Genomic DNA, 25262 nt, shown 5'->3' with positions numbered 1-25262 from the left:
ACCAATTAAATAAATTCTCCATTATATATTCATATATTCCAACATCTATATGTTCGCTAATATTTATAATATAAAATATTTAGATGTAAAAATTAAAAAATGATAATTATTTAATAAAAATATTACATCTTTATATATCTAAAAGTTGCATATTATAATTAATTAATTACTACTCCCTCCGTTTCACAAAAACATGAACAAAGAGAAATGCACGGGTTTTAAGAAATGTTATAGTTGAGAGTTAAAGTAAGTAGAAAATGGGTCCCACTTTAAAAGGTATTGTGAGAATAATGAATTAATTAAGGAAAAGTAGTGGCGGCCATGATGTACTAAAATGGAAAGGTTCATGTTTTTGTGAGACACCCCAAAATGGAAAAACGTTCATGTTTTTGTGAGACGGAGGGAGTATTATGTAAATCGATGCTGAAAAGTTACTTATTTATGCATATATCTGTTTATTACAAATATAATATTATCAATAAAAATATATTAGTTATTTTTTAAAAAAATATTTTTTTTAACCCGAAGGGCTAATCTAAAACCAGAACGTTGAGGGTTAGGATTGGAAATTTTTAACCCGAAAAATTTTCAACCCGATTAGCCAGCATCCGAATAACCCGATAAGGCTAGCCCGAAACTTGATGGATTGGCCCGATTGACATCCGGCTCTAGGTGAAAATTTCGCTCCCTCCAGGATTCGAATTCAAACGAGAAGGCCTATTAATGTGTTATATTGATTTATTTGAAGAAATTATTGACTTGTTCGCAGACATTCTCAATGCTCACAATATTTAACATTATCAACATAAACTTTATCTCTCTCTCTATATGTATATATGTTTATATATTAAAAATCATCATTAAACGAATCTCGAGCCGTGCCAAGCAAGAACGCTACAAAACTACAGCTAGCTAGGTAAACCACAAAACAAACCGGCCAATTAAAATAATTAAAGCTTTAAACCCCCTACTTAATTATAAGTAAATAAACAAAGAAAGGGCGGCGCGCTCGAGCTTAAACAAACCAACACTACAAAAATAAGCACTTGAAAAAAGGTGAAAGCTCAATAGTGCAATGCCATTAAAGGCCTATGAATACCACCAGATTTCTTCAAATGAAACAGCAACCATCTTTCAATACATTTCACACACACACACACACACAAGAATATATACTGCAAGATGGATGAGTATGTCAAGAGTTTAGATGAACGTCGTAAATCGGCTAAATATCATCCATCCATTTGGGGAGACTATTTTCTTGCATATAATTCAGATAATACGGTATGTATATCTATAATATGTTTATATTAATGTATTTTATGTATTATAATTATTCACACGATATGATCATCTCTTGTTCATGTATTTTATGTATTTATATTCATAGCTCTCAGTTCTCACAAAAGATGTGGATCTGTCTATGCACATTTGAATTTACATATGCACATGTGTGTTCAGTATATATTATGCGTTCTTTGTATTTATACGTTGTACACTATTAAGGAATCTACGATTAAAATATAAAGTAGGAATCGGCCATCTCATCCCTTAGATCATGAAGATCTATAGTTTCATCACTTGGATTTGAATCCCATTCCGTGAATTATTGATACATATTTCACATAGAGTTCATGAGTTCGTAGTTTGTATTTAAAAAGAGGTTTGTAGCCTAGCTCTTCCCCTAGGGTTCTATTTAAAGTTGTCATTCTAAAAGAAAATGTCATTTATTTTCTTCCTAATTCCAATGTTTTTTGCGTGATAATGCATGCACAGAAAATCTCAGATGCTGAGCAAGAAGAACTCGCAAAGCAGAAAGAAAAGGTCAGAAATTTGTTAGCTCAAACTCCAAATGATTCAACGTATAAAATGGAACTCATCGATGCGATCCAGCGCCTCGGTGTGGAATATCATTTTCAAAAAGAAATTGAGGAATCCTTGCAAAATATTCATGAAAATAGCAAAGACAAGGATGATCTCAATCTCAGCAGTGTGGCTCTTCGTTTTCGTTTGCTTAGACAACAAGGTTACAATGTCTCATCTGGTAAGATTCCTACAACTGAACTCAACCACCTTTTATAATCCTTTTGGGGGTGCTTCAGCCCACCCTAGCCCCCTGCATGAAATGTTTACCCTAAAGGGGCATTTAGTTTGCATGATAGAAATAATCAAGGGCCTTCGGATATCCAAAAGTTTCAATCCATCAAAGTAAACAAGGGATTAGTCTTACTATTTTTATCTGTCAAAGCTAATCCTTTAAAGTAAACGCCTCCTAAGATGATTACTAATTGGCTTACTTGACTCCAACATACAGATGTGTTCTGCAAATACACTGACAGTGAAGGAAATTATGCGGCGTCGTTGCAAAACAACGTCGGAGATTTGTTGAACCTATACGAGGCGGCGCATCTTGGGACACACGGAGAAGAAATTCTCGACAGAGCAATAGAGTTCTGTTCATCTCATCTTCATGCTTCACGCCACAAGATCACCAGTGCTTCTCTCTCTAAACTTGTCAAGGAAGCTCTGAAGACGCCAAATCGCAGGAGTCTCACAAGATTGGGTGCCAGAAGGTTCATAGCTGCATACGAGGAAGACGAGTCGCGTAATGAGACACTACTGAATTTTGCGAAATTGGATTTCAATATTGTGCAGAAGATGCACCAGAGAGAGCTGAGTGATGCTACAAGGTTAATTACATACTATATACTATGTTTTTCAATCTAATTAATTTTCTAATATATATATTTATGTGTCGATGAAATGTGATTTAATTAAGGTGGTGGAAGAAATTGGACGTGGAGAATAAAATGCCTTATGCAAGAGATAGGATTGCAGAATTGTACATGTGGATGGTGGGAGTCTACTTTGAGCCATGCTATGCTAAAGCAAGAATTTTTTTACTTAAATGTATAAGTATGGGTTCCATTTTTGATGACACCTACGAATATGCGACGCTACATGAATTGCAGATTCTAACTGACGCTGTTGAAAGGTTGGCTATCAATTTCGAATTATTAATTTTCCTAATCTACTACTTTAGTCATTTTGCTTAACGAAAGAAAAATACTAGCCGCTATTGTCACTTTACCATAAAGAGTAAGAGGGTTTTTTAGGACAATAACTTAGGTTGATTTGGAAATTAGGACAATAACTTTCGGACTTGTAAAAATAGGACACTAATTAATAAGTGCTGCACCCGCAGGACATTTCTCGGCCTATTATCGAATTTTCAGACTTTCCCGCATGGACCAAGCACATGACATCCTATTTGGAGCCGTAAAAATGACGTGTTTGCCACATAATCAACCCCTCCGTGCGGGTTGTCATGTGCTTGGATCGTGCAGAAAAGTTCCAAAATTCAATAATTGGCCCATAAATGTCATGCGGGTGCAACGCTTATTAATTAGTATCCTATTTTTACAAATTCGAAAGTTATTGTCCTAATTTCCAAATCAACCTAAGTTATTGTCCTAAAAAATCCTCTGACTCTGCCTATTATCACCATTAATTTCTGAATATATTTGATCTGAATACGTCTTTTTTCTTTAACGCGACAGTTGGGATGTGAATGCGACCTTGGAGGATTCGCCACCGTACATCCAAATGTTCTACAGAAGTCTTATCGAAACTTATAAAGAAATTGAAGATGAATTGGAAAAAACGGGAGAGTCATACCGCATCCAATATGGGATTCGAGACGTACCCATTCATTCAAATTCATATTATCATATAGTTATTGTTGTTGATTTTTTTTTTCATTGATTTTATATTAAGATCTATAATGTGCAGATGCAAAATTGTGTGATGGCATATTTCGAGGAGGCAAAATGGATGTATAACAACTATATACCAACGGTGGAGGAGTATATGAAGGTAGCATTAGTATCAAGTGGTTACGTGATGTTGTCTACTAACTGTTTAATGGGCATGGGAGATCAAGTTTGCAAACAAGATCTTGATTGGATTACAAATGAACCTCGACCTCTCATCGTTCAAGCAGCAATAGCTGTTGGTTATCCTTGACATCATCCAATGATACGCAGCGGAAATAACAGTCAAGGATTAGATCTAGATTTACAATTGATTCATGTGTAGAGATTACAAACGTACACAACAATAAAATTAACTTACTCGTTGTGTAGTAAACATGCGTCTCGATTCCTGCGAATTGAATCCACCACTAGAGGTATCCACGTGTATGTCGATTCGATGCAGGAACAATTCCCAGTGCATGTTTCAATCTTCGACAGCTAGGAAATCTCCGATTGAAACCATAGTACTCTCTAGGTGTTTTCTCTTCTAATGTTTTTCGTATATTTTCATATATCGATTCGTAAGACCAAGCTCCCTTATTTATAAGCGAAGAAGACAATTCTAAATTGTCTTGTCTTCCTTAGTCAACAATTACGACTAAGGAATTCACACTTGAGTCAACAATTACGACTAAGGAATTCACACTTGAACTGTCTTACTTAGTATTAGAATATATCAAATATATCCTAATCTAGTCCATAATATCTTTCAATCTCCCACTTGGACTAGCATTAGATTAAACACCAAGCACTAACTTTGCACTCTTGAGCGAATCAACAATACACATAAAGTGTGACCCAATAGGCCTCCATTATCGTCGATAATCAAATTAAAGTCTACACAAAACTCCTAGACTGCGTTGTGTAGCGAACTCGATATATGAAGAACGTTTACGTGGATTCTGTAAACAAAACCTTTATGCGAAGATATAGTAACATCCTTTCATTCACGAACCACTCGATAGAGCCTAGAATTTGCCATTGTGTCTTTCTAATAGCTCTATCAATTTATCTCATCTTTATTAAATGACCTCCATCGATCATGTTCAACTTTTAAAGTTCGAACATATCAATTGCACTGGCCAGTGACTTAACGGTCAAGTAATATAGAGAAACTGAGTGTTCTTCTCGAAATGTAAATCGAGGAATGAATCCTATCTTGGCACAACTACCACCTTCCCTTATATCCCGATATACCCAACACAAGCCGTATCTACCCCTTTGGTTGGAGTGCAAGCATTGTACTTGGTCAAAGTATACCATTCAATAAGTAAGATAAGCATTGCCCTCAAGTCAAAGGACTGTCACAAACTCCACACACCAATAATCATAGACACCAAAACAAATGATATATTGGTTGGGTATGCCAATACTCTCTAAAGTATCCATGCATCTATCACGAGTATCTAATATCTCATAGTCGTGGGAACAACTATATTCTCTAAGAATGTGATACAGATCGCATGCCAACTTATAACATATCATCAATATCCCAATCTTGATGATCCTTAGTTGGGGCTCTTTAAGAGTTATACTCTATTGCTAACCTCCCACTAAATTAGCAACAATATAAACTCATGGGAACATTTAATTTGAATGAAAACAAATAATCAAAGTATTCAATCAAATAAATGCATAATGCCATTAGTGACATCAAATGTCATAAATGTGATCAAGTAATAAGTCTCAACACAGATTATTTCTAGACATATTACTTTTTACTCCCACTAACTAAAGCCAGTCTCAAAGATATCCAATGCCCAAACACTCAAAGTGCTTGTTATGATTCATAATGCATAACAACTGGTCAAAAGGATTAGCTATGTCCTCTTATGTGGGAACTTGATCTAATTAACATAATCTTTTGTTTCTAATATCTCTTAAAATCTGTCAATGATGTTAAGCACACAGACTACACCTTGTGTAGTGAAAATCATGACATTCATGACCATCCTATTGCCCTAGCGTTAGGATCATCCTTTGTGCGTTAAATCTCATTGTCATTAGAAGGACAATCCTTTCTTTACAAATAGATGCTATATTCCATCGGTAGATGTCCTTTCGAACTTATTCATGGAGTATCGCCTTAACATCTTGCCTATGTAAGTGGATTTTGATAGCCTAACAATCTATTAGCTCAAACTCAATAGATCTTGATCCCAAGGATATAATAGGCTTTACTCAAATCCTTCACCATGAAGGAAATTTACAACTAGTCTTTCATGGATTGCATCATGAGTACAATATTTTTCATTTTCAATATGTCATACATAAATGATGATGAAAATTGTGTTCTCATTCTTGTGTTTCCTATAAACACAACGATTTTCTTTGCTTTTGACCAAAATCAAACGATTTGATTTCTTTTTCAAAATATTTGTTCCATATTCTAGAAGCTTGTTTTAGTTCATAACAACAAGCAAAATCTCAATGGACTTGACTTTAGCAATTAGTGAAAAGATTTCATCATAATCAATGCTCTCACAGTGATTATATAACATTTTGCCACTAACCTCGCCTTGCAGGTTTGCACATTGTCATTAGCATCAAATGGATATTACCCCAGATGATGACTCAGTTAAGGTCTAACCAATCCATTTTAGATTTTATGGCTTTTTGCCACTTCTAAGAATATATGACCATCATGGAACCTATGACTATCATAGTTTCGCATAAGTTCTAAGTTCATCACCAATTCCAAATTCTTTATCATCTTGATCCTAGATCAATAGATACATTCTTTAGTTGGTTAACATTCTCTAGTACTTATGTACAACGCTGAGTTTTGCATTTATGCAGGCTCTTCGTGATTCTGAACTTGAGGAAGTTGGTATGTTATATCATGATGAAGAATCTTCGACATCCAATGTCACATCTCCCCCCGTATTGAAGAATCTTGCATTTCTGCATAATCTTCAATACTGCTCTTATTGGATGTGTCTGACTCTCTAAGTAGTGCATCAGTACCAATAAGATCATGAACAGCTCCCACTAAATCCTTGTTTAAACCATCTAACAAGTTTTCTTCCTCAATGTTGACTTTGTGGCTCTCAAATCTTGTCAAGATCTAAGTCATAACGATCTTGTTCTCTATAGACCAAGTCTTTTCAAGAAACATCGCAATCCTAAAACTGAGAACTTATATTTTCCAAGAAAATAGTAGTATTCTCGTGTTTTCTTCGGATATCCCACAAAGTAACTAATCAGTGAGCATTTTCTCTACATATGTAGTGTAACCCAAGGTTCACATATGTGTAAAACTATGCTTCTTTCAATACCACAATCATATGATATTTACTCAACTAATTCAAGTGGAACTTGGTTCAGAATATAAGCAATAATAAACAAGGCATGGTCCCAAAGATACACTGAAAGTTTTGAGAAGCTCATTATGGATCGAATCATATCTAATGATGTTCGATTTCTCCTTTCGGATACCCAACTCAGATAAGGTATCTGTTCGCTATTATTTTCACCACGCCGCAAGTATACGGTGTAGTTGCAACATAGGGAAGCAAGGTCGTATTCCACAAGGATTAGTAGTCAAATTCTAGTGATTACCTTAAGTCATTATGCTAGAGCTATTTAGACTAAACAAGGAGGTGAGTGGTTTGATTAACTAACAAATTCAAAGACAAAATAAGAACAATCAAATAAAGTGGATTAATTAAGTGATGAAGGTGGTTTAGGGATTAGGCAACGATGGATTAGCAATGGACTTCAATTAGCTCAATATTAGTCTTGATATTCCTATTTATCTAGAGTGATCTCCCCACTAGTTCTAGCCCCCTCCCGGACGACTAAAACTGTAGATTACGGGTCATAGTTGCCGTCCCCGGTCAACTTCTAACCTATAACTCCCAAGAGCACAAATGATCGGTAAACTCTCACCCAACTCTCAACCTCCCGGTTTATTGAGTCAATATGTTTCAAGCTCCTAATCTATTGTGATTATCCTCTCCCGATTCAAATCACAAATTAGAAATGCAGAGAAAGTGGCCAACAATCCATACAAGAATTAAAGCTAGGGCTTGAAAAGATAATAACAAGGAAATAATCAAGACATATATTAAGCATAATAATCAATCCATCACATAATCAACTAGCCTAATCCCCAAACCAATGGGGCATTTTATCCAAACATGTTCACAAACAACAAACCAAAATCAAAGAAATACATAAATGAAAGAGAGAGTAAGAAGTGACAAATCCTATTAATGAGCTTTCTTCAATCTTCCCTCCTCTTCAATGCCTTCAATCTTGGTAAAAAGATGTGGTAATGGAGGCTAGGGTTTGGTGTGAATGAATTGGGGAAGATGGAAATGGGTGAGTTGAATGTTGGGGATGATGAATAATGTGAGAAAAAGGGGGAAAATGGGGTTTAAGGGCTGAAAAACGCGACTCCGCTCTTTTCCCGCGGTCATGGCCCGCGCCCGTGGTGCTCAAACGTGGGGGAGAGTCAGGGGACCCGCGGTCCCACCCCGCGGCCGCGGGTGGTGACCGCGGGTGTCTCCTGAGTCGGGAGCAGCTGACCCGCGGTCCCACCCCGCGGCCGCGGGTGGTGACCGCGGGCTACTGGGCGTATTGCGCAGGCCGCTCGTTTTGCTCCGTTCTCCCTCGTCCGGACTCGGATTTGGTCGCCGTTTGCGCTCACGGATTCCTCTCGAGACGTACTTCAATCTCATATCTTCAAAATCCTCCAATTAATCATTGATGGTTCCTGAAATTACTCCAAAACTACACCAAGATATCAAATCTTCATAAAACTAAACATTATGGTACAAACACGCATTGGCAAACAAAACATGAAGGAAAATGACAACAAATCATGTGGAATTGAGGTACGAAAACCATGTTTGTCAAGCCCCCAAACTTAAAGCGTTGTTTGTCCCCAAACAACAAAGAGAAGAGAAATAAAAGATAACAAACATGTGAGAATGAATTGGTGTCATTTCAAGGGCTTCAACAATTTCAAAAATCTTTCAAAAATGTATCACAAGTAGAAATGCATTCCAAGAAATCACAAGTGATGAAGAGTTCAATATTATGGCCTCCAAGCTTGAATCCTCACAAATGTGGATGTTTCAATGATGCACTCAACTCTCAAGTGTTTAGATTGGGCGTGTTTGCACTCAAATTGAAACAATGTATGCAATCTACCATAAGCTTGCCATTTATCCTAACTCTCTATACTTCAATGTGTTATAAATAATGATCAACAAGGGCTTTTCTTTAGGTTGCAATGAGGGCTCTTTGGTGAGGTGAGGTATTTATAGGCAAAGTGACTCATATATAATTCCCAAATTGAATAAGTCATACTCACCATTGTTCTTTTCAAATCAATCAATAACCAATATCCCCACATTTCTTCTTTTTCACCCTATGAATACTTATCAAGATCATGATTCAAAAGGCAAATCACTCCCCTTTATACTTCTTTTATTCAACATTTCTTTTTGCTTTTCTTTTTCTTTTCTTTTCTTTTGGAGCTCATAGGGGACTAGTGATTTTCACTCAATCAAAGTTAGACAAGTAATTTCAATCATTTCTCATACATTTTCATCAAAGTAACCACTAACAATCTAAGTTCTACCCATCATTGGTTAATTCAAAGAAAGGCTATAAGGCACAAAGATGGTAAACTAGGATCGCATGAGAATTTGGACACAATTTAAGTCAAGTGGCTAACAAGGATGGCCTTAAATCACTTCAATATTAACAACACATCTACTTTTATTTTCAAGAGAGGACTCATGGCAAGTTCTAGAGATCAACACACATGCTCAAATGATTTACACTCAAGAACAAAATGAGATTGTAAATGTATGACAATCAAAGGCTCAATTCTCACAAGCTCATTTTTTTTTTTCAAGTTCTTGGAGGTACAACATTTAGCTCACTTGTCACAAGTTCAAACTTTTCATGCATAATCCACAAGTGATACACACAATTTTTCCAAAAACAAAATTCATATCATAAGCCCAACACACATTTCATCCAACTCATGTTTTTCAACAATCAAGCTCAAACTCAAGAGACATGGAAAAACTCAAAAACATAGACAAAACTAATTATTGTAACATAACTAAACTAAAGTAACTAAACAAGAAAAAAAAATAATAATAATAATAAACAACGGATAAATGAGATAAGTAACCCGTCTTCACCCTCCCCCCAAACTTATTTCACACAAAGGAGAAATAAATTTGGACGAAGAAGAAGAAAATGGCTACTTGTCTCGTACTCACAAGGAAGGTGGAGGCTTAGGCGGTGGCCATTTCTCATCAAATTTGCATGCTCCATCCACCGCGACCCAAAAATATGGTGGCTTTGCAATTCTTGAGACATCCCGGGCGTCATGGTAATCTCGTTCACCATCTAGAGTACCACCACACTCAAGCAATTCCTTATTAGATAAATCAAAGTGAAAATCAAAAGATGAAGATAAATAAAAGTGAAAGAAGCAAGCCTTCATAGAATCGCTCGTGTCGAGGTAAGGATCGACAAAATTTTTGACTTTGCATTCTTTAAAGCTTGTGAAATCTTCATCTTTTTGGAATTGTAGAGGTTGCGTTGGAAAAGTTGGGCTCTCGACTTCAAGGGGTTTGGAGAATTGATCCTCATCTTCTTTATACTCTTCTTCAACTTCTTGAGGCTCTTCACTTAGCATCGGTATTGGTTCCTCATACAAGGTTCCATTTCGTAGGCTAATGGCCATGCACAAATCATCAATTCGCTTTTGATTTTCCATAGTGGTAGCCAAAGACCTCCTTTGCTCATCTAGCATAACCTCCGATTTTACTAGACTTTTTTCTATCCAAGCTTGTGTAGTTAAGAAGCATTGTAGGAGATCGTCTTTCGAATTCGATTTCTCCTCTTGATAGTATCGATTTCCCCCTTGGAAGCCTTCTTGAGTGGAATAAGAATTTTCATAATTCCAACTATTGAAGTGGTCCTCATACTCCAATGGCGATTGCCACTCTATGGCATTGCACCCCATGTCATAATAATCACCATAGGAAGGTGTTGGTTGGAAGACTTCTTGGATAAATGGTTGCCTACAATTTCTTTTTGCTTCTAAAACTCGCAACTTAAGTTGCATCATCGCCAATTGTAGTTCGAGTTGCTCAACCAACTCATTCCTTCCATCATCCATTTAATATTTTTGGTGTTGTGTAATAATTTTCTTTTTCATCACCCTACCAACCAACAAAAACAACGAGTCAAAACAAACATCTTAAAATAGAAAACAAAAATAAATCAAGTAAAATGTCTAAAGTAGTTAAACACAATGATTCAAAATATCACAAGTAATCAAACTAAACTAATCCCCGGCAACGGCGCCAAAAACTTGTTCGCTATTATTTTCACCACGCCGCAAGTATACGGTGTAGTTGCAACATAGGGAAGCAAGGTCGTATTCCACAAGGATTAGTAGTCAAATTCTAGTGATTACCTTAAGTCATTATGCTAGAGCTATTTAGACTAAACAAGGAGGTGAGTGGTTTGATTAACTAACAAATTCAAAGACAAAATAAGAACAATCAAATAAAGTGGATTAATTAAGTGATGAAGGTGGTTTAGGGATTAGGCAACGATGGATTAGCAATGGACTTCAATTAGCTCAATATTAGTCTTGATATTCCTATTTATCTAGAGTGATCTCCCCACTAGTTCTAGCCCCCTCCCGGACGACTAAAACTGTAGATTACGGGTCATAGTTGCCGTCCCCGGTCAACTTCTAACCTATAACTCCCAAGAGCACAAATGATCGGTAAACTCTCACCCAACTCTCAACCTCCCGGTTTATTGAGTCAATATGTTTCAAGCTCCTAATCTATTGTGATTATCCTCTCCCGATTCAAATCACAAATTAGAAATGCAGAGAAAGTGGCCAACAATCCATACAAGAATTAAAGCTAGGGCTTGAAAAGATAATAACAAGGAAATAATCAAGACATATATTAAGCATAATAATCAATCCATCACATAATCAACTAGCCTAATCCCCAAACCAATGGGGCATTTTATCCAAACATGTTCACAAACAACAAACCAAAATCAAAGAAATACATAAATGAAAGAGAGAGTAAGAAGTGACAAATCCTATTAATGAGCTTTCTTCAATCTTCCCTCCTCTTCAATGCCTTCAATCTTGGTAAAAAGATGTGGTAATGGAGGCTAGGGTTTGGTGTGAATGAATTGGGGAAGATGGAAATGGGTGAGTTGAATGTTGGGGATGATGAATAATGTGAGAAAAAGGGGGAAAATGGGGTTTAAGGGCTGAAAAACGCGACTCCGCTCTTTTCCCGCGGTCATGGCCCGCGCCCGTGGTGCTCAAACGTGGGGGAGAGTCAGGGGACCCGCGGTCCCACCCCGCGGCCGCGGGTGGTGACCGCGGGTGTCTCCTGAGTCGGGAGCAGCTGACCCGCGGTCCCACCCCGCGGCCGCGGGTGGTGACCGCGGGCTACTGGGCGTATTGCGCAGGCCGCTCGTTTTGCTCCGTTCTCCCTCGTCCGGACTCGGATTTGGTCGCCGTTTGCGCTCACGGATTCCTCTCGAGACGTACTTCAATCTCATATCTTCAAAATCCTCCAATTAATCATTGATGGTTCCTGAAATTACTCCAAAACTACACCAAGATATCAAATCTTCATAAAACTAAACATTATGGTACAAACACGCATTGGCAAACAAAACATGAAGGAAAATGACAACAAATCATGTGGAATTGAGGTACGAAAACCATGTTTGTCAGTATCCCTAGAGGAGTCCATTGTGGATGGATTCCATATGACTTCAAGCAATCGACGAACACATGGCTTAAGTATTTCTTTCTCGATCTAATCTTAGAGATTAAATACTTCTCCAAGTTGTTTCTTGACTTCTAACTTAAACTCCATAGATTTCTCAAAGTTTCTGATTTGTGTTTCATAAGATACACATTTCTATACCTTAAGAAATCGTCTGTGAAAGTTGTGAAGTACGAATATCCACTTTGTGCTTGAGTTAGAAATGGTCCACATATCACTATGTGAATCAACTCAAGTACTTCTTTAGCTTGTATTCTTTTCCTAGAAAGTGGCTCGCTGGTCATTTTAACCTTGAGATGTGATTTCACAAGCACTTTAAGACTTTAAGTCAAAAGTGTGAGATAGTCTAACTTTCTCGATCTTGTTAATCATTTCTCATTAAGTGATCAAGCCTACATGCCAAAGTTAAGTCGGACTATTCGCATTGTTTGTGATGGTTTATTTTACACACTGGGGATATTTTGTTCGCATTGAGCAAATATAAAGTATTCTCAAGTGAAATATTTTCATCTCCATTAAGCAAAGTAGAATAAATTCTATAAGTAAAATGGATAGAAAAACTTCAATGTCTAACACGAGAATGTAAATTATATTCATCGTAATTCCAAGAACAAAATAACAATCTAACATGTCCACAAACCCAGAGATAGATCAAATCCATAAGACATTATGCATTTAGCAGCAACTATTGCTCAAAACAAATGCGTAAGTCAAATTTCCTTGGTCCCACTCTCCTGTTTTAGTTAGACAACACACATTTTAACAAATGTGTGAATTATAACTCGTATCTAATACCCAGGAGCATGAGTTGTTAGTAGACATGTTCACCTCAATGATAAACATACCAAATCCTGCTATCAAAACATCCAATGTTTTGAACATCAAACATTATTCCTTCCAGTGTCCTTTTCTTGACAAAAAGGCATTTCATCTTTGGGTAACTTCTGTTTCTTTTGGTTTCCACCTTAGGATACAAAATTTAGTTCTTTGATCATTCTTTTACCTTTTCTTTCCTTTTGGGTTAGAATTGGCAGAAGCATTAATCATAAGAACTTATTTGTCCTTAGTGGAAGACGATTCAAAATCGTTCCTTAACATGTCATGAAACTCATGGCAGTGTCACTGTCCTATTGTTCATTTTGAATTCACTATGAAGTTCACAAATGAGACAGATCATTACTGCAAGATTAAGTTGATTGAGACAAATATCGAATAGTCTCGTTCCAATCGTGGCCATCCTCTCAATTAACTCAATCTTTTTCAAGACATTCATAGAGACCTTGTCTACTCCATGTAGATTAATCCTGAAGAGATCCATGAGTATCTTATACTTTATGGTCTTAGCTTCTAAAGCATCAACACTCTTCAGGTGTATCAACATCTCAATCGAAAACATATGATCACGTTGTTTATGCAGTTCTAAACTCATAGACACAATCATGACATATTTAGCAGAAGTTACATCATCCATATGTTTCTTATAACTTTCAATGTCAAACATTTTGAAAGTTTCTAAAGTCACATTAAGGATGATGTGGATTGATTTCTCCAAGACATAATCAATCCTGTCTAGCCTTAGCACCAAACGCAAATTACGCGGTCAATCCAGAAAGTTTGACCTAGTCAATTTACCGTATCCAACAAACATAACAAAACAGTTGCAGATAAAACAGAGATAAAAGAAAACAGTAAAATGAATCAAATCAAAAAGTCACATTTATTTTACTAATCAAACAAGGCATTTTGTTTTGATTAGCTCCCACTAATTTTAACATATCTTATGCCCCCAACATAAAATACGGATTTATAATCAATATAAATCTTAGTGGTCCAAGATCCAAGTCAATATTATGCAGCCTCTGCTTTGCTGATGACTACAATAATATCACTTAGTAGGCCTCTAAGCCAATTGCAACAACAATTTTGCAATTCTTGGTTGATTAATCCAATTAATCTGCGTCCTTAAATTATTCTTGGTCGCTTTGCGTTCCAAAATGATTTAAGTAAGTCAACCCCATCACACGGTGCCAACCTATGAATGAGCCTTGGCCTTGTAGATTAGAGCATACAATTTTATGTAAATACTCTTTGATCGAAAAGGATGGGTTGCTCAGACAATTATGATGGACGACGCGTTTTGTGCTCACACAAAGACTTATATTTAATGGGGATTTAGCATGTGATATTAATTGCTTATATTTAATATCCAATATTAAATAGCAAAACAATTACTGGGTGCCGCTTACCCAGGCATACGAAATGCGGACCACACGTATTGGGTGCCGCCTACCCATACATAGTAACGCGGACTACATATACTGGGTGCCGCCTACCCAAGCATAAAAGCGGTCTCTAACTACTATAGTTAAAATAAGCATAAAATCAAATAGCATGCTTATCACAAAACAGCATAGAATCTCTACGAATAAAATTCCTTAATCCAATTAAAATTTTATTCTCCAATTAAAATATGGGTTAATCAATTTGTATTAATTCCAAATTAATACAACATTATTATTTCAAAAATAATAATTTCATATATTAATTCAAAATTAATATAAAAACTCATCAATTATTATTATTTCAAAAATAATAATAATTCATGATTTATAAATCAAATTAATGAATTAGTCAATTTATATCAATTCCAAATTAATATAAATATACATTCAATATTATTATTTCAAAATAATAATACTAAATAAAATTCATTAACCTAATTAATTTATATTAATTCCAAATTAATATAAACACACAATGATTATTATTATTTCTAAAATAATAGTAATCAAGATTTATTAATCTAATTAATAAACTTAATTCTGAAATTGGGATTAATATTATTAATTCTAAATTAATAACAGATTTTTTTTTTTTTAATAGTTTCAGCCCACAAAGGGGCCTTTACATTAAAAAAAATCATAAGCCCAGCCTCCAAGGCCCAAGGACTCGCGGCCCAGCAAGTGAACTAGGCCCAGCCGCCCAGCCCAGTGCCCATACCCGGTTCTGTAGCAAGGGTTTGAAGAAGAAGTGCAGCAGCTGCCGCCTCCCTCCAAATCCCGTCAGCCACGCCCGGAGCCCCGCTGCCGGCCTGCCGCCTTTCGCCTGTCAGCCCGCCGCCGCCGCGCGCGAAGCAACGACGCCATCAGACGTCGCGCGTCCACGCCGGTCGCGGGTCGAAGCTGCGTCGGAGAGAGGCGTCTTCAGCGGAGGAAGAAGCAGCGCTCTCGACGCGAGCGCGCAGGTCCGCCGCGCGAGACCACCACCGGTGCGACGCCTCTTGCGTCCTCACCGTTTCTCGGCCATTCCGGCAGGAGCTCGAAGCTCCTCGTCGCCGTTCACAGCCCCGGATTCGCCGCCTCCAGCACGCAAGACCTCCACCATCGCCGGGCTCCAAGACCGAGTTGGCGGGTCTGTTAAAGTGTGCAGCGGACGTCGGCTCGAAGCCACGACGCACCGCGACGCAACCAGCGGCAGGTGGTCGGGCGCTGCTCACCGGCGAGCCCCCGAGCCACCGTCGCCGCCTCGTTCATCAAGGTGGTCGGCTTGGATCCGGCGAATGGCCCAGCAAAGATAGCCCAATTTCAGAAAATGGTTTCGAAATTCTTTAATCCCAAATTTCCAAAACTTGCTATTTCAATTTCCAGTTTCAGATTTCTAAAATCACATATTCTTAACCCATAAACAATTAGAACACAATCACAATTGTAAATCGAGCCCCGGGCTCTGATACCACTGTTGGTTATCCTTGACATCATCCAATGATACGCAGCGGAAATAACAGTCAAGGATTAGATCTAGATTTACAATTGATTCATGTGTAGAGATTACAAACGTACACAACAATAAAATTAACTTACTCGTTGTGTAGTAAACATGCGTCTCGATTCCTGCGAATTGAATCCACCACTAGAGGTATCCACGTGTATGTCGATTCGATGCAGGAACAATTCCCAGTGCATGTTTCAATCTTCGACAGCTAGGAAATCTCCGATTGAAACCATAGTACTCTCTAGGTGTTTTCTCTTCTAATGTTTTTCGTATATTTTCATATATCGATTCGTAAGACCAAGCTCCCTTATTTATAAGCGAAGAAGACAATTCTAAATTGTCTTGTCTTCCTTAGTCAACAATTACGACTAAGGAATTCACACTTGAGTCAACAATTACGACTAAGGAATTCACACTTGAACTGTCTTACTTAGTATTAGAATATATCAAATATATCTTAATCTAGTCCATAATATCTTTCAATAGCAATTTGTCGATTGATGGATGACTTGGTTGGAGATGAGGTGCGTAGCAACATACTATTTTATAGTTCTCGAGTTATTATTAAAAAATAGTTTAAATTTAAAAAAATTTGAGTCAAAATTCCGGCCAATTGATAGGTGACATTTCTCGCCGGAAACTAACTTGGCAATTAAAATAAGCTCCTAAACGTCAAATTTTACAACAGATTAAAATCTAAATTCTTAAGTGAAACAGTGACATTTATGAGCTGATGTAGATAAAAAGTCTATTATAATGGAGTAATAGGGATAAATTCAGAAAATAATCATAGCTTTTGTAAATTTAAACTAAAATGTCGTTACAAAATCAAACTTAGGACTATTTTTTTGTAATAATTTTATCCTAAATTTTGACATGTTCTATAAAAATATCACGATTTTCGAGATACTTATTAAAAAGGGCCTTTCAACTTTTTTTCTAAAATATCACGGAGGCGTTGAATATTTGACTTTGCCACGCTGGACTCAAAATTTAACATCAACTCAAAATTAGATCCAAGTAATGTTAATTCTAGCTAAGTCAGAAATTTAATGATCTGTCCGTCCACGAAAACTACGACAGTTTTGCTATTTTTGGTGTTTATTAAAAGTATCACTTATTTCATACAATGGTGAGATCGATCCTTTCTCCACTATGGATGCATTCTCGATGAAAAATAGTGGAATACATATATTTTTTCCTTTTTTTCCACTCTTTAATTTTCACACGTTCTCTTTGTTGAAAATTTTTCTTCACATGTAGTATGAGAAGAAAACATCGTTGATTGATTGTTATATGAAGCAATACGGCATGTCGGACGAGGAAGTTCGTGGTGAACTTCGACAGCAAGTGAGGAACGCGTGGAAGGATACGAATCAAGAATGCCTTGAGCCAAGGCCGGCATCAATGCCGATCCTTACGCGCATTCTCAATCTCGATCGCGGTATGAACCTTCTCTATGAAGACGACGATTGCTATGCCAATGCCATCAAGTCCAAAGAATGGGTAAAGATAATGTTTGTCGAGCCCGTGACAATGTGAAGACGATAAGTGTTAGTTTTATTCAAAATTGCCTAGAATGTGTAAACCTTTCCAATAAAAAATATGTATTAGATTCTCGAATCAATAAAGTACTTGCACAGAACGTACAAAGTAATTAAATCTATGATTTATTAGGTAGGCAAAGGTCTTTTGATAGTCGGAACAAGGCACAGTTGTTTGTTCCTTCTTGCTGTCACACCAAATGCCTCTTCCATATCTAAATCTTGAGGCTTCATCCCACCACCTAATTTCCAATCGAAATGATACAAAAACAATCCCAGAGGGAGCTCAACGTTGGCCATGCCGAATGCCATGCCAGGGCATATTCTCCTTCCAGCACCAAATGGGATATATTCGAAATGATTTCCTTTATAATCCACCACATTATCCATAAATCTCTCTGGTTGAAAGCAGTCAGGATCATCCCAATATTTAGGGTCTCTGTTTATTGCCCATGCGTTGACGATGATTTTGGTTTCTGCTGGTATTTCATATCCATCGATCTCACATGTTTCACCGCATAATCTTGGAAGTAACAGAGGCACGGGCGGATGTATCCGCAGAGTCTCCTTCACAACTGACTTCAGATACTTGAGCTGCGGAATGAGCGACTCGTCCACGTATCCCTCTTCATCGAAAACCTTCCTCACCTCTTGTTGTGCCCTTTCAAGTATTCTTGGATTTTTGAGGAGTTCAGACATGACCCATTCCATTAGTGTGGATGATGTATCACTTCCAGCACCTATCATGTCCTTTTTTCAACGGATATATAGACACACACAAGGGTTAGGCTAGCTTACAATACAAACTATGAATCCATGAATTTTATGTGAAACATGTATGAATTCATCTATAAAATGTGTTATATATATTTAGTTGTGCATGGTTCTTAGTTCTTACAAAACGATATGAATCTCACCGGATGTTCACAGCATTAATTTTTCACGGCGGATGCATTAATTTTAACAGCGAATTAATGTATTGTTCACACGTTTTCATAAAAAATGTAGTTCTCATTAACAGCCTAAAATCTACAAATAAATCAATGTAACGAACAAGTCACTCTGAATAAATCAAAATAACCCATGAACAACCGTATTCAATTAATGTGGTGAAATTTACGCCCCCTTGAGGATTCAAATCCACGAGAGAATGTTCTTTGTGCGTCGTTCTTAGATTTTGTTTAACTTGTTCATTAATCTCATTTTACACGGTTAATTTCAATGAATATCATGTCACAGCCCAAAACCATTTATTTTCTTTACAATTTTTATTTGAAAATTATTAAATTTTTAAGTTCCGAATTTTACAAAAAAAAAATTTGTTAAACTTATGAGTAATTTCAGTCGTACTCTTTATCAAAGGGATGATTTTTAAATAAAAATAAAGCTGAATTTATATTTATGAGTTTAATATATATATATTGTTATCTATAGTAAATAAATATAACTTGATTTCTTAAGATAATATATATTTATAAATATACGTACTATATATATACATGTGTATGAGATATATACTAAGTTTAAAGATTTTAAAAGTGCATGACTCATGCATGAATATTTACGTGTAAGTTTTATAAAAATTTAGTAAGCTATCCTATAGTCTAAATAGGTTGATGATTCATCAAACCTACAAATTCAAATTAGTTGCTTTTTTCGTATGAATATTATATATATATATAGAGAGAGATATTCTTATATATATGTAGACGCATCAACATTTTTCTTAAGAAAACTTGTCTCCCATAATTTCTTCGATTTGTTTTGTCAAAACACTGTAAATAGCTTTCAGCCTTTAAATTTTCATTTTTTCACTAAGATGTGATATGATTAAGACGTTGACTTTGATTTGAGGTGCTCGAGTAATTTTCAGAGTTCAAATTAAAGGTGTGGGATTTATTAATTTAAATACATGTTGTGGTTAATTGTTGTCCATTTTAATATTATGTGTTTACCAATTAGAACACTAACCCCGACGACAGACTTGATGTTGTCCATTGTAAGTCCATCTTGGTGATATTTGAGGAGAACATCGAGGAGATCTTCATGGTTGACAGAATTAGCAATTCGATGTTGATTGATGACATTCTCAAGTATCCCATCTATCTCTTTGTGTAAAACTATAAGCCTCCTTCTCAATCTACTCACCAACTTGAATAATTTGATGGAAGGGAAAAATTCCGAGATATCAAACCCCGCCGACAAATCCACCATCTCTTTCACATGATGGAGCAAAGCCAGATGCTGCTTCTTCTCATCCCCTATGACTGCCCTCGAAATCACGGCGTACGTCGCGGAGTTGAACTCGTCGGAGAAATTGATCTCCGATCCCTCCATGGATGCGAACCTCCTGCTGAGATCAACAAACACCTCCTCTCTCAGTGACCGGAACGACTCCACGCGTTTCGCGCTCAGAAGCTCGAGCGTGCAGATCTTGCGCAGCCGCCTCCAGTACTCGCCGTAGGGGCTGAAAGTGATGGTCGTGCACCCGTAGCCGATTATCTCTACTGTTGTAATCGGGGGCCGAGATGCGAAGTTGACGTCGTGGGTGCTCATTATTTGCTTTGCAGCATCGGCGGAGGAGATGACAACAACAGAGAGCTCGCCCAGCTGAAGGCCCATCATGGGCCCCAGCTTCTGGGCGAGCTGGTGAAGGGCGCGGTGAGGAACCGCGCCCATCAGATTGTGTATGTTCCCAATCAAGGGCAGCTTCCGTGGGCCCGGAGGGAATTTTCCATTTGATTTTTGGCTTCCATTTTTCAAGAATATGAAGGTGGACAACAAGAATACTATTGAGATGCATAACACCAGAATCTCCATGATAAAATTTATTTATGTGGATATGATATCATCTCATCTCAGCTGCAGGGTATTTATAGTAACTCTATTATATATAGTTAGTGGGTTAGTTTATATAGGTTCATTAGTAGCAATATATGTAAATATGTGAGAATTTGAAGAGCTATGTATAGTAGGAAGTGAATTTGTGGATGAACAACAATGACAAAGCAGAAGGTGAATTGGTATATATCAATCATTCCGCCGTCAAGATCATCAAAACTCACCTAGGTTTGAATCATGCATGAAGGGTCGAAAATTTCACCACATTTACTAATTCGTGCATTACAAGCAACATATTCATGTTCTACTGAAATTTGATCAAACATTCATATTTTCAGCTGCTTGGATCTTTTAGATGACATTGACTACAATATTCAAATTTTCCCGTTGATCGAATTTTACAGACTTGAGCATGGTCATAAATCAAATTTTTGTGTATGCTCGTGTGCTCAGACCTCTGTAATATATGGAGTCAGTTTCACCCGGTGTGAAAATAAAATTGTTAAAATAATTAAAAAGTAAACTTAAGCAATAGGCATATTAATTCAAATTAAAAAGTAAACTTAAGTTAGGCACATTAATTCATTAAAAAGTAAACTTAAGCTATAGGCACATTAATTCATTAAAAAGTAAACTTAAGTTAGGCACATGAATTCATTAAAAAATAGAGTAGTGCTATTCATACATATAATGCATGTACATATTAGGATATTTTTAGTAATTTTTACATAATTAGTTATTAAGACATCACTATTAATGTGGATTAAGTTAATTGGTATTGTCCATTTATAGAAATTCAAATTTCAAAAGACCAATTCTATATTTTTTCCTAATGATTAAACATTTTTTTCCCATAAATTAATCTAACAAATTACGCCAGTTTGATCCACTAATTTTTATATTTGTTAAGAATAGATGCCAATCTTGGTTCAAGCAGCGACACAAAAACAAGAAAAACAACACCCTATCAAGCTATGAACACAGGATGTACGTGGTTAGACAATTGTCTATGTCCACGACAGTCACTATCAATTAATTTTATATTCTATACTTTAAAAAAAGTCCAACTTAATTTTATATATCTTTCAAGCATCTACTCCCTCCGTCCCACGAATCTTGACACGTTTGGTTTCAGCACGAGAATTAAGAAATTGTAGATTAGTGTTTTAAGTGTGTAGGTAATAAAGTATAAAGTATGAGAGAGAAGGTAATATATAAAGTAATAAAATAGGAGATGGAATGTAATAAAGTGATAAAGTAGGAGAGAGAATGTAATTAAGACCCTTTATTTTTGAACTAATTATTACTCCCTCCGTCCACAATTTAAAGCTCTACTTGTTCTTAAATTTTTTTCCACAAATTAAAGCTATATTCTATTTTTTGTACTTTTTTACTCTTCTTCTTTTCCTATATTTACTACGATTTGCCACTAATTGACCCACCTTACAACACTTTTATCATTTTTATATTCTATATTTACTACACTTTATCACTAGTGGACCCACTCACAACACTTTCAAATTAGGGGTAATGGCCTGTAAAAATTCCCAAATTTTACCCGCTTTCTCATTTTGCTCTCATACTTCGAATTTTGAGCATAAATACCTAAACTTTATTGATTATCTGATTTTGCACGTACCAGATGACGAATCACCCCCAAACCACATTGATAAGGCAATATAATTTTTGACGTGACATATATACACATGTCTTGAAAGTTGAAATAGTTAAACGACGTCGCTCTCAAATCTCTCTCGACATGGAAATTATTCTTTCCTCAAGTTGTGCAAGCAGAAATCTCCGCAGATGTGAAAATGTCTCACATGGAGAAGAATCCGGGGTACGGTGACGATACTATCGGATATTTTTTAGATGATTTCCATATCAAGAGAGATTTGAGAGCAACATTGTTTAACTATTTAAAGACATTTGTATGCTACGTCAAAAATTTTATTGCCACGTCAAATGTGATTTAAGAGTAATTTTTCTTCAGGTGCAAAATCAGATAATTAACAAAGTTTAGGTATTTATATGCAGAATTTGAAGTATAGGTGCAAAATGAGAAAATGGGTAAAGTTTGGGAATTTACGGTCCATTACCCCTTCAAATTAATATAATCATAATGTATTTTTTTTTGTTTCCATTAATTTTATATTAAGGTATTAATGTGCAGATGCAAAATTTGGCGATGGCATATTTCGAGGAGGCAAAATGGTTGTATAATAACTATATTCCAACGGTGGAGGAGTATATGAAGGTATCACTTATATCAAGTGGTTATGTGATGATGTCAACTAATTGTTTAATGGGCATGGAAGATCGAGTTTGCAAACAAGATTTTGATTGGATTACAAACGAACCTCGACCTCTCATCGTTCGAGCATCATTAGCAATTTGTCGATTGATGGATGACTTAGTTGGAGATGAGGTGCGTAGCAACATAATGTTTTATATATAGTTCTCAATTCAACTTGATATATATCAACTTATATCCTAAAGAGTTATTATTAAAATAGCTCGAACTTTGATCTCATAATAACTTTTTAGTCGAATTTATAAAAATTATAAACATTGCATGAATTCATATATGTTGTTCAGTTTATAGTTCGAGTCAAAATTTCGATGTGTATAAAAAAATTTAAAAAATTACATCATACTCACTCCGTCCACGATAAGTGTGGTGTGGAGAAGAGGACGGAGATGTGTATAAATTGTATAAAGTGGAGATAGGATCCACTAAAGTTGATTTTTAGGTATTAGTATATACTTTGTGAGATGGATTTTTTGCAAATATTGTGTGTGAATGGAGGTTAAAATATAAGAGTACATTTATTGTGGACGTACAAAAATAGCAAAAAAGACCACATTTATCGTGGACAGACATCTACTCCTTCCGTCCCAAACGAAATGTCCTGTTTTTTTTTTTGGACTGTCCCAAACAAAATGTCATATTTCCTTTTTTAGCATTACACTCTCTCTATACTTAATATTTAAATAATTTCCACCAACCCACTTTATTTACTTTATACATGTTTCTTAATCTCCGTGCCGAAAAGAAATAGGACATTTCGTTTGGGACGGAGGGAGTATTTTTTTTTTATCTCCATATCAACTCTCAAACGTCAGATTTTACATCAGATTAAAATCTGAACTTTTAAGTGAAACAGTGACTTCTGAGAGCTGATATGGAGATAAAAAAAAAGTATGTTTGTATTATTTTCTTTAATTGCCAAGTCAGCTTCCGGCAAGTCACGTCATTCCTTCAATTACCTAAAATTTTGACCCGAGCTATAAATTAAATAACATAAATGATTTTAACATCACTCGATTTCCTTCACATGTAGTAAGAGAAGAAAACATCGTTGGTTGATTGTTACAAGAAGCAATATGGCATGTCGGATGAGAAAGTTCGTAGTGAACTACGACGGCAAGTGAGGAATGCGTGGAAAGATACGAATCAAGAATGCCTTGAGCCGAGGCCGGCGTCGATGCCGATCCTTACACGCGTCGTCAATCTCGATCGCGCTATAAACCTTCTCTATGAAGACGACGATTGCTATGCCAATGCCATCAAGGCCAAACGATGGGTAGAGATGGTGTTTGTCGAGCCTGTGACAATTTGAAGATGATATATATGACTTATAATGTCAATGTCAGAGTGTCATTGATTTTATTTGGAAAAGCAAATTGATGAATTTGCCTAGAAAGTGTGAACATTTCCAATAAGAACTATGTAGGAGTATTAAATTCTTGAATCATTAAGTTGTTTATTCGTCTATTTTTATAATGACTTTTGCCGGTAACCAATTCAAGTATATTTTTTTGGGGTAGTGTTTTATGTCCTAACTTTTAACGTTTTCTACAAAATATCTCCAAAATCCATTTACTCTAGCTTCAAAAAAAAAAAAAAAAAAAACTCTTAATTTTCAGTATTTTCCATAAAATATATATTTCACGATCGAAATCTCGGTGATGAAAGATGATGCATCTCATCGGAGTCTGAGGTGGAATTTGTTTTTCCACCTCACCATATGAAACGATGTCATCACAGTGGCAGACGGCGGTCTTTTCACTAGAGTTAGGAAGAAGATGGTTGCAAGTTTGGGATGCGTCATTGATGAAATTCTGGAGAAATTGGTGAACGAGAGACGTAATTAAAAAAAAAAAAAGATTCACATAAGCATCAAAACGACGTCATTTGATGTTTACGTGGATAAAAATTAAAAAAAAAAAATCCACGTCAAACTCAGGCGAGATGAATCATGTTTTCATCACCGAATTTCGTATAATGAAATATTTTCTGAAAAATGTTGAAAATTTAGTATTTTTTTAAAGAAAATGAAAATAAAAAAACATTTTATAAAAAAAACATTGAAAATTTGGAACACAAATATTATTAATCCTATTTTGTTTATTTTGAAAATGAATGTGTTAGTGGGAATTCTCATCCTTTCCACATAAAAACTTCACGGTTCAAT

General features: G+C 36.1%; 2 protein-coding genes across 3 annotated transcripts; one reads left to right on the top strand and one right to left on the bottom strand.

Moving 5' to 3' along the window:
* Positions 1 to 1112: 1112 nt before the first annotated feature.
* Positions 1113 to 24552, top strand: LOC131009351 (bicyclo-germacrene synthase-like). 2 transcript variants are annotated; one of them, XM_057936646.1, is made up of 8 exons: positions 1113 to 1284; positions 1777 to 2044; positions 2315 to 2690; positions 2780 to 2995; positions 3561 to 3702; positions 3793 to 4010; positions 16887 to 16923; positions 17663 to 18072. In XM_057936646.1, the coding sequence occupies exons 1-8, from the start codon at positions 1183 to 1185 to the stop codon at positions 17939 to 17941; spliced, it is 1638 nt and encodes a 545-aa protein (XP_057792629.1). In that variant the 5' UTR covers positions 1113 to 1182; the 3' UTR covers positions 17942 to 18072. The 2 variants fall into 2 exon arrangements, with proteins under 2 accessions (XP_057792629.1, XP_057792631.1); XM_057936648.1 differs by lacking the exons at positions 3793 to 4010; positions 16887 to 16923; positions 17663 to 18072 and adding exons at positions 22958 to 23212; positions 24129 to 24552.
* Positions 17667 to 20784, bottom strand: LOC131009360 (salviol synthase-like). Its single transcript, XM_057936654.1, has 2 exons — positions 19915 to 20784; positions 17667 to 18693 (listed from the first exon to the last, which is right to left on the bottom strand). The coding sequence occupies exons 1-2, from the start codon at positions 20761 to 20763 to the stop codon at positions 18073 to 18075; spliced, it is 1470 nt and encodes a 489-aa protein (XP_057792637.1). The 5' UTR covers positions 20764 to 20784; the 3' UTR covers positions 17667 to 18072.
* Positions 24553 to 25262: the final 710 nt, after the last annotated feature.

Source organism: Salvia miltiorrhiza, chromosome 2, assembly GCF_028751815.1.
Source record: "Salvia miltiorrhiza cultivar Shanhuang (shh) chromosome 2, IMPLAD_Smil_shh, whole genome shotgun sequence".
Classification (NCBI taxonomy): domain Eukaryota; kingdom Viridiplantae; phylum Streptophyta; class Magnoliopsida; order Lamiales; family Lamiaceae; genus Salvia; species Salvia miltiorrhiza.
Note: the sequence above shows the minus strand (reverse complement) of the source record. Positions and strands in the feature narration are given on the sequence as shown.

Coding starts and splice junctions, on each gene's coding strand:
- LOC131009351 (XM_057936646.1), top strand. CDS start 1,183: ATGGATGAGTATGTCAAGAGTTTAGATGAACGTCGTAAATCGGCTAAA. Junction 1,285..1,776: donor CATATAATTCAGATAATACG/GTATGTATATCT, acceptor ATGCATGCACAG/AAAATCTCAGATGCTGAGCA. Junction 2,045..2,314: donor AGGTTACAATGTCTCATCTG/GTAAGATTCCTA, acceptor TCCAACATACAG/ATGTGTTCTGCAAATACACT.
- LOC131009360 (XM_057936654.1), bottom strand. CDS start 20,763: ATGGAGATTCTGGTGTTATGCATCTCAATAGTATTCTTGTTGTCCACC. Junction 18,694..19,914: donor ACATCAAGTCTGTCGTCGGG/GTTAGTGTTCTA, acceptor CGTTGAAAAAAG/GACATGATAGGTGCTGGAAG.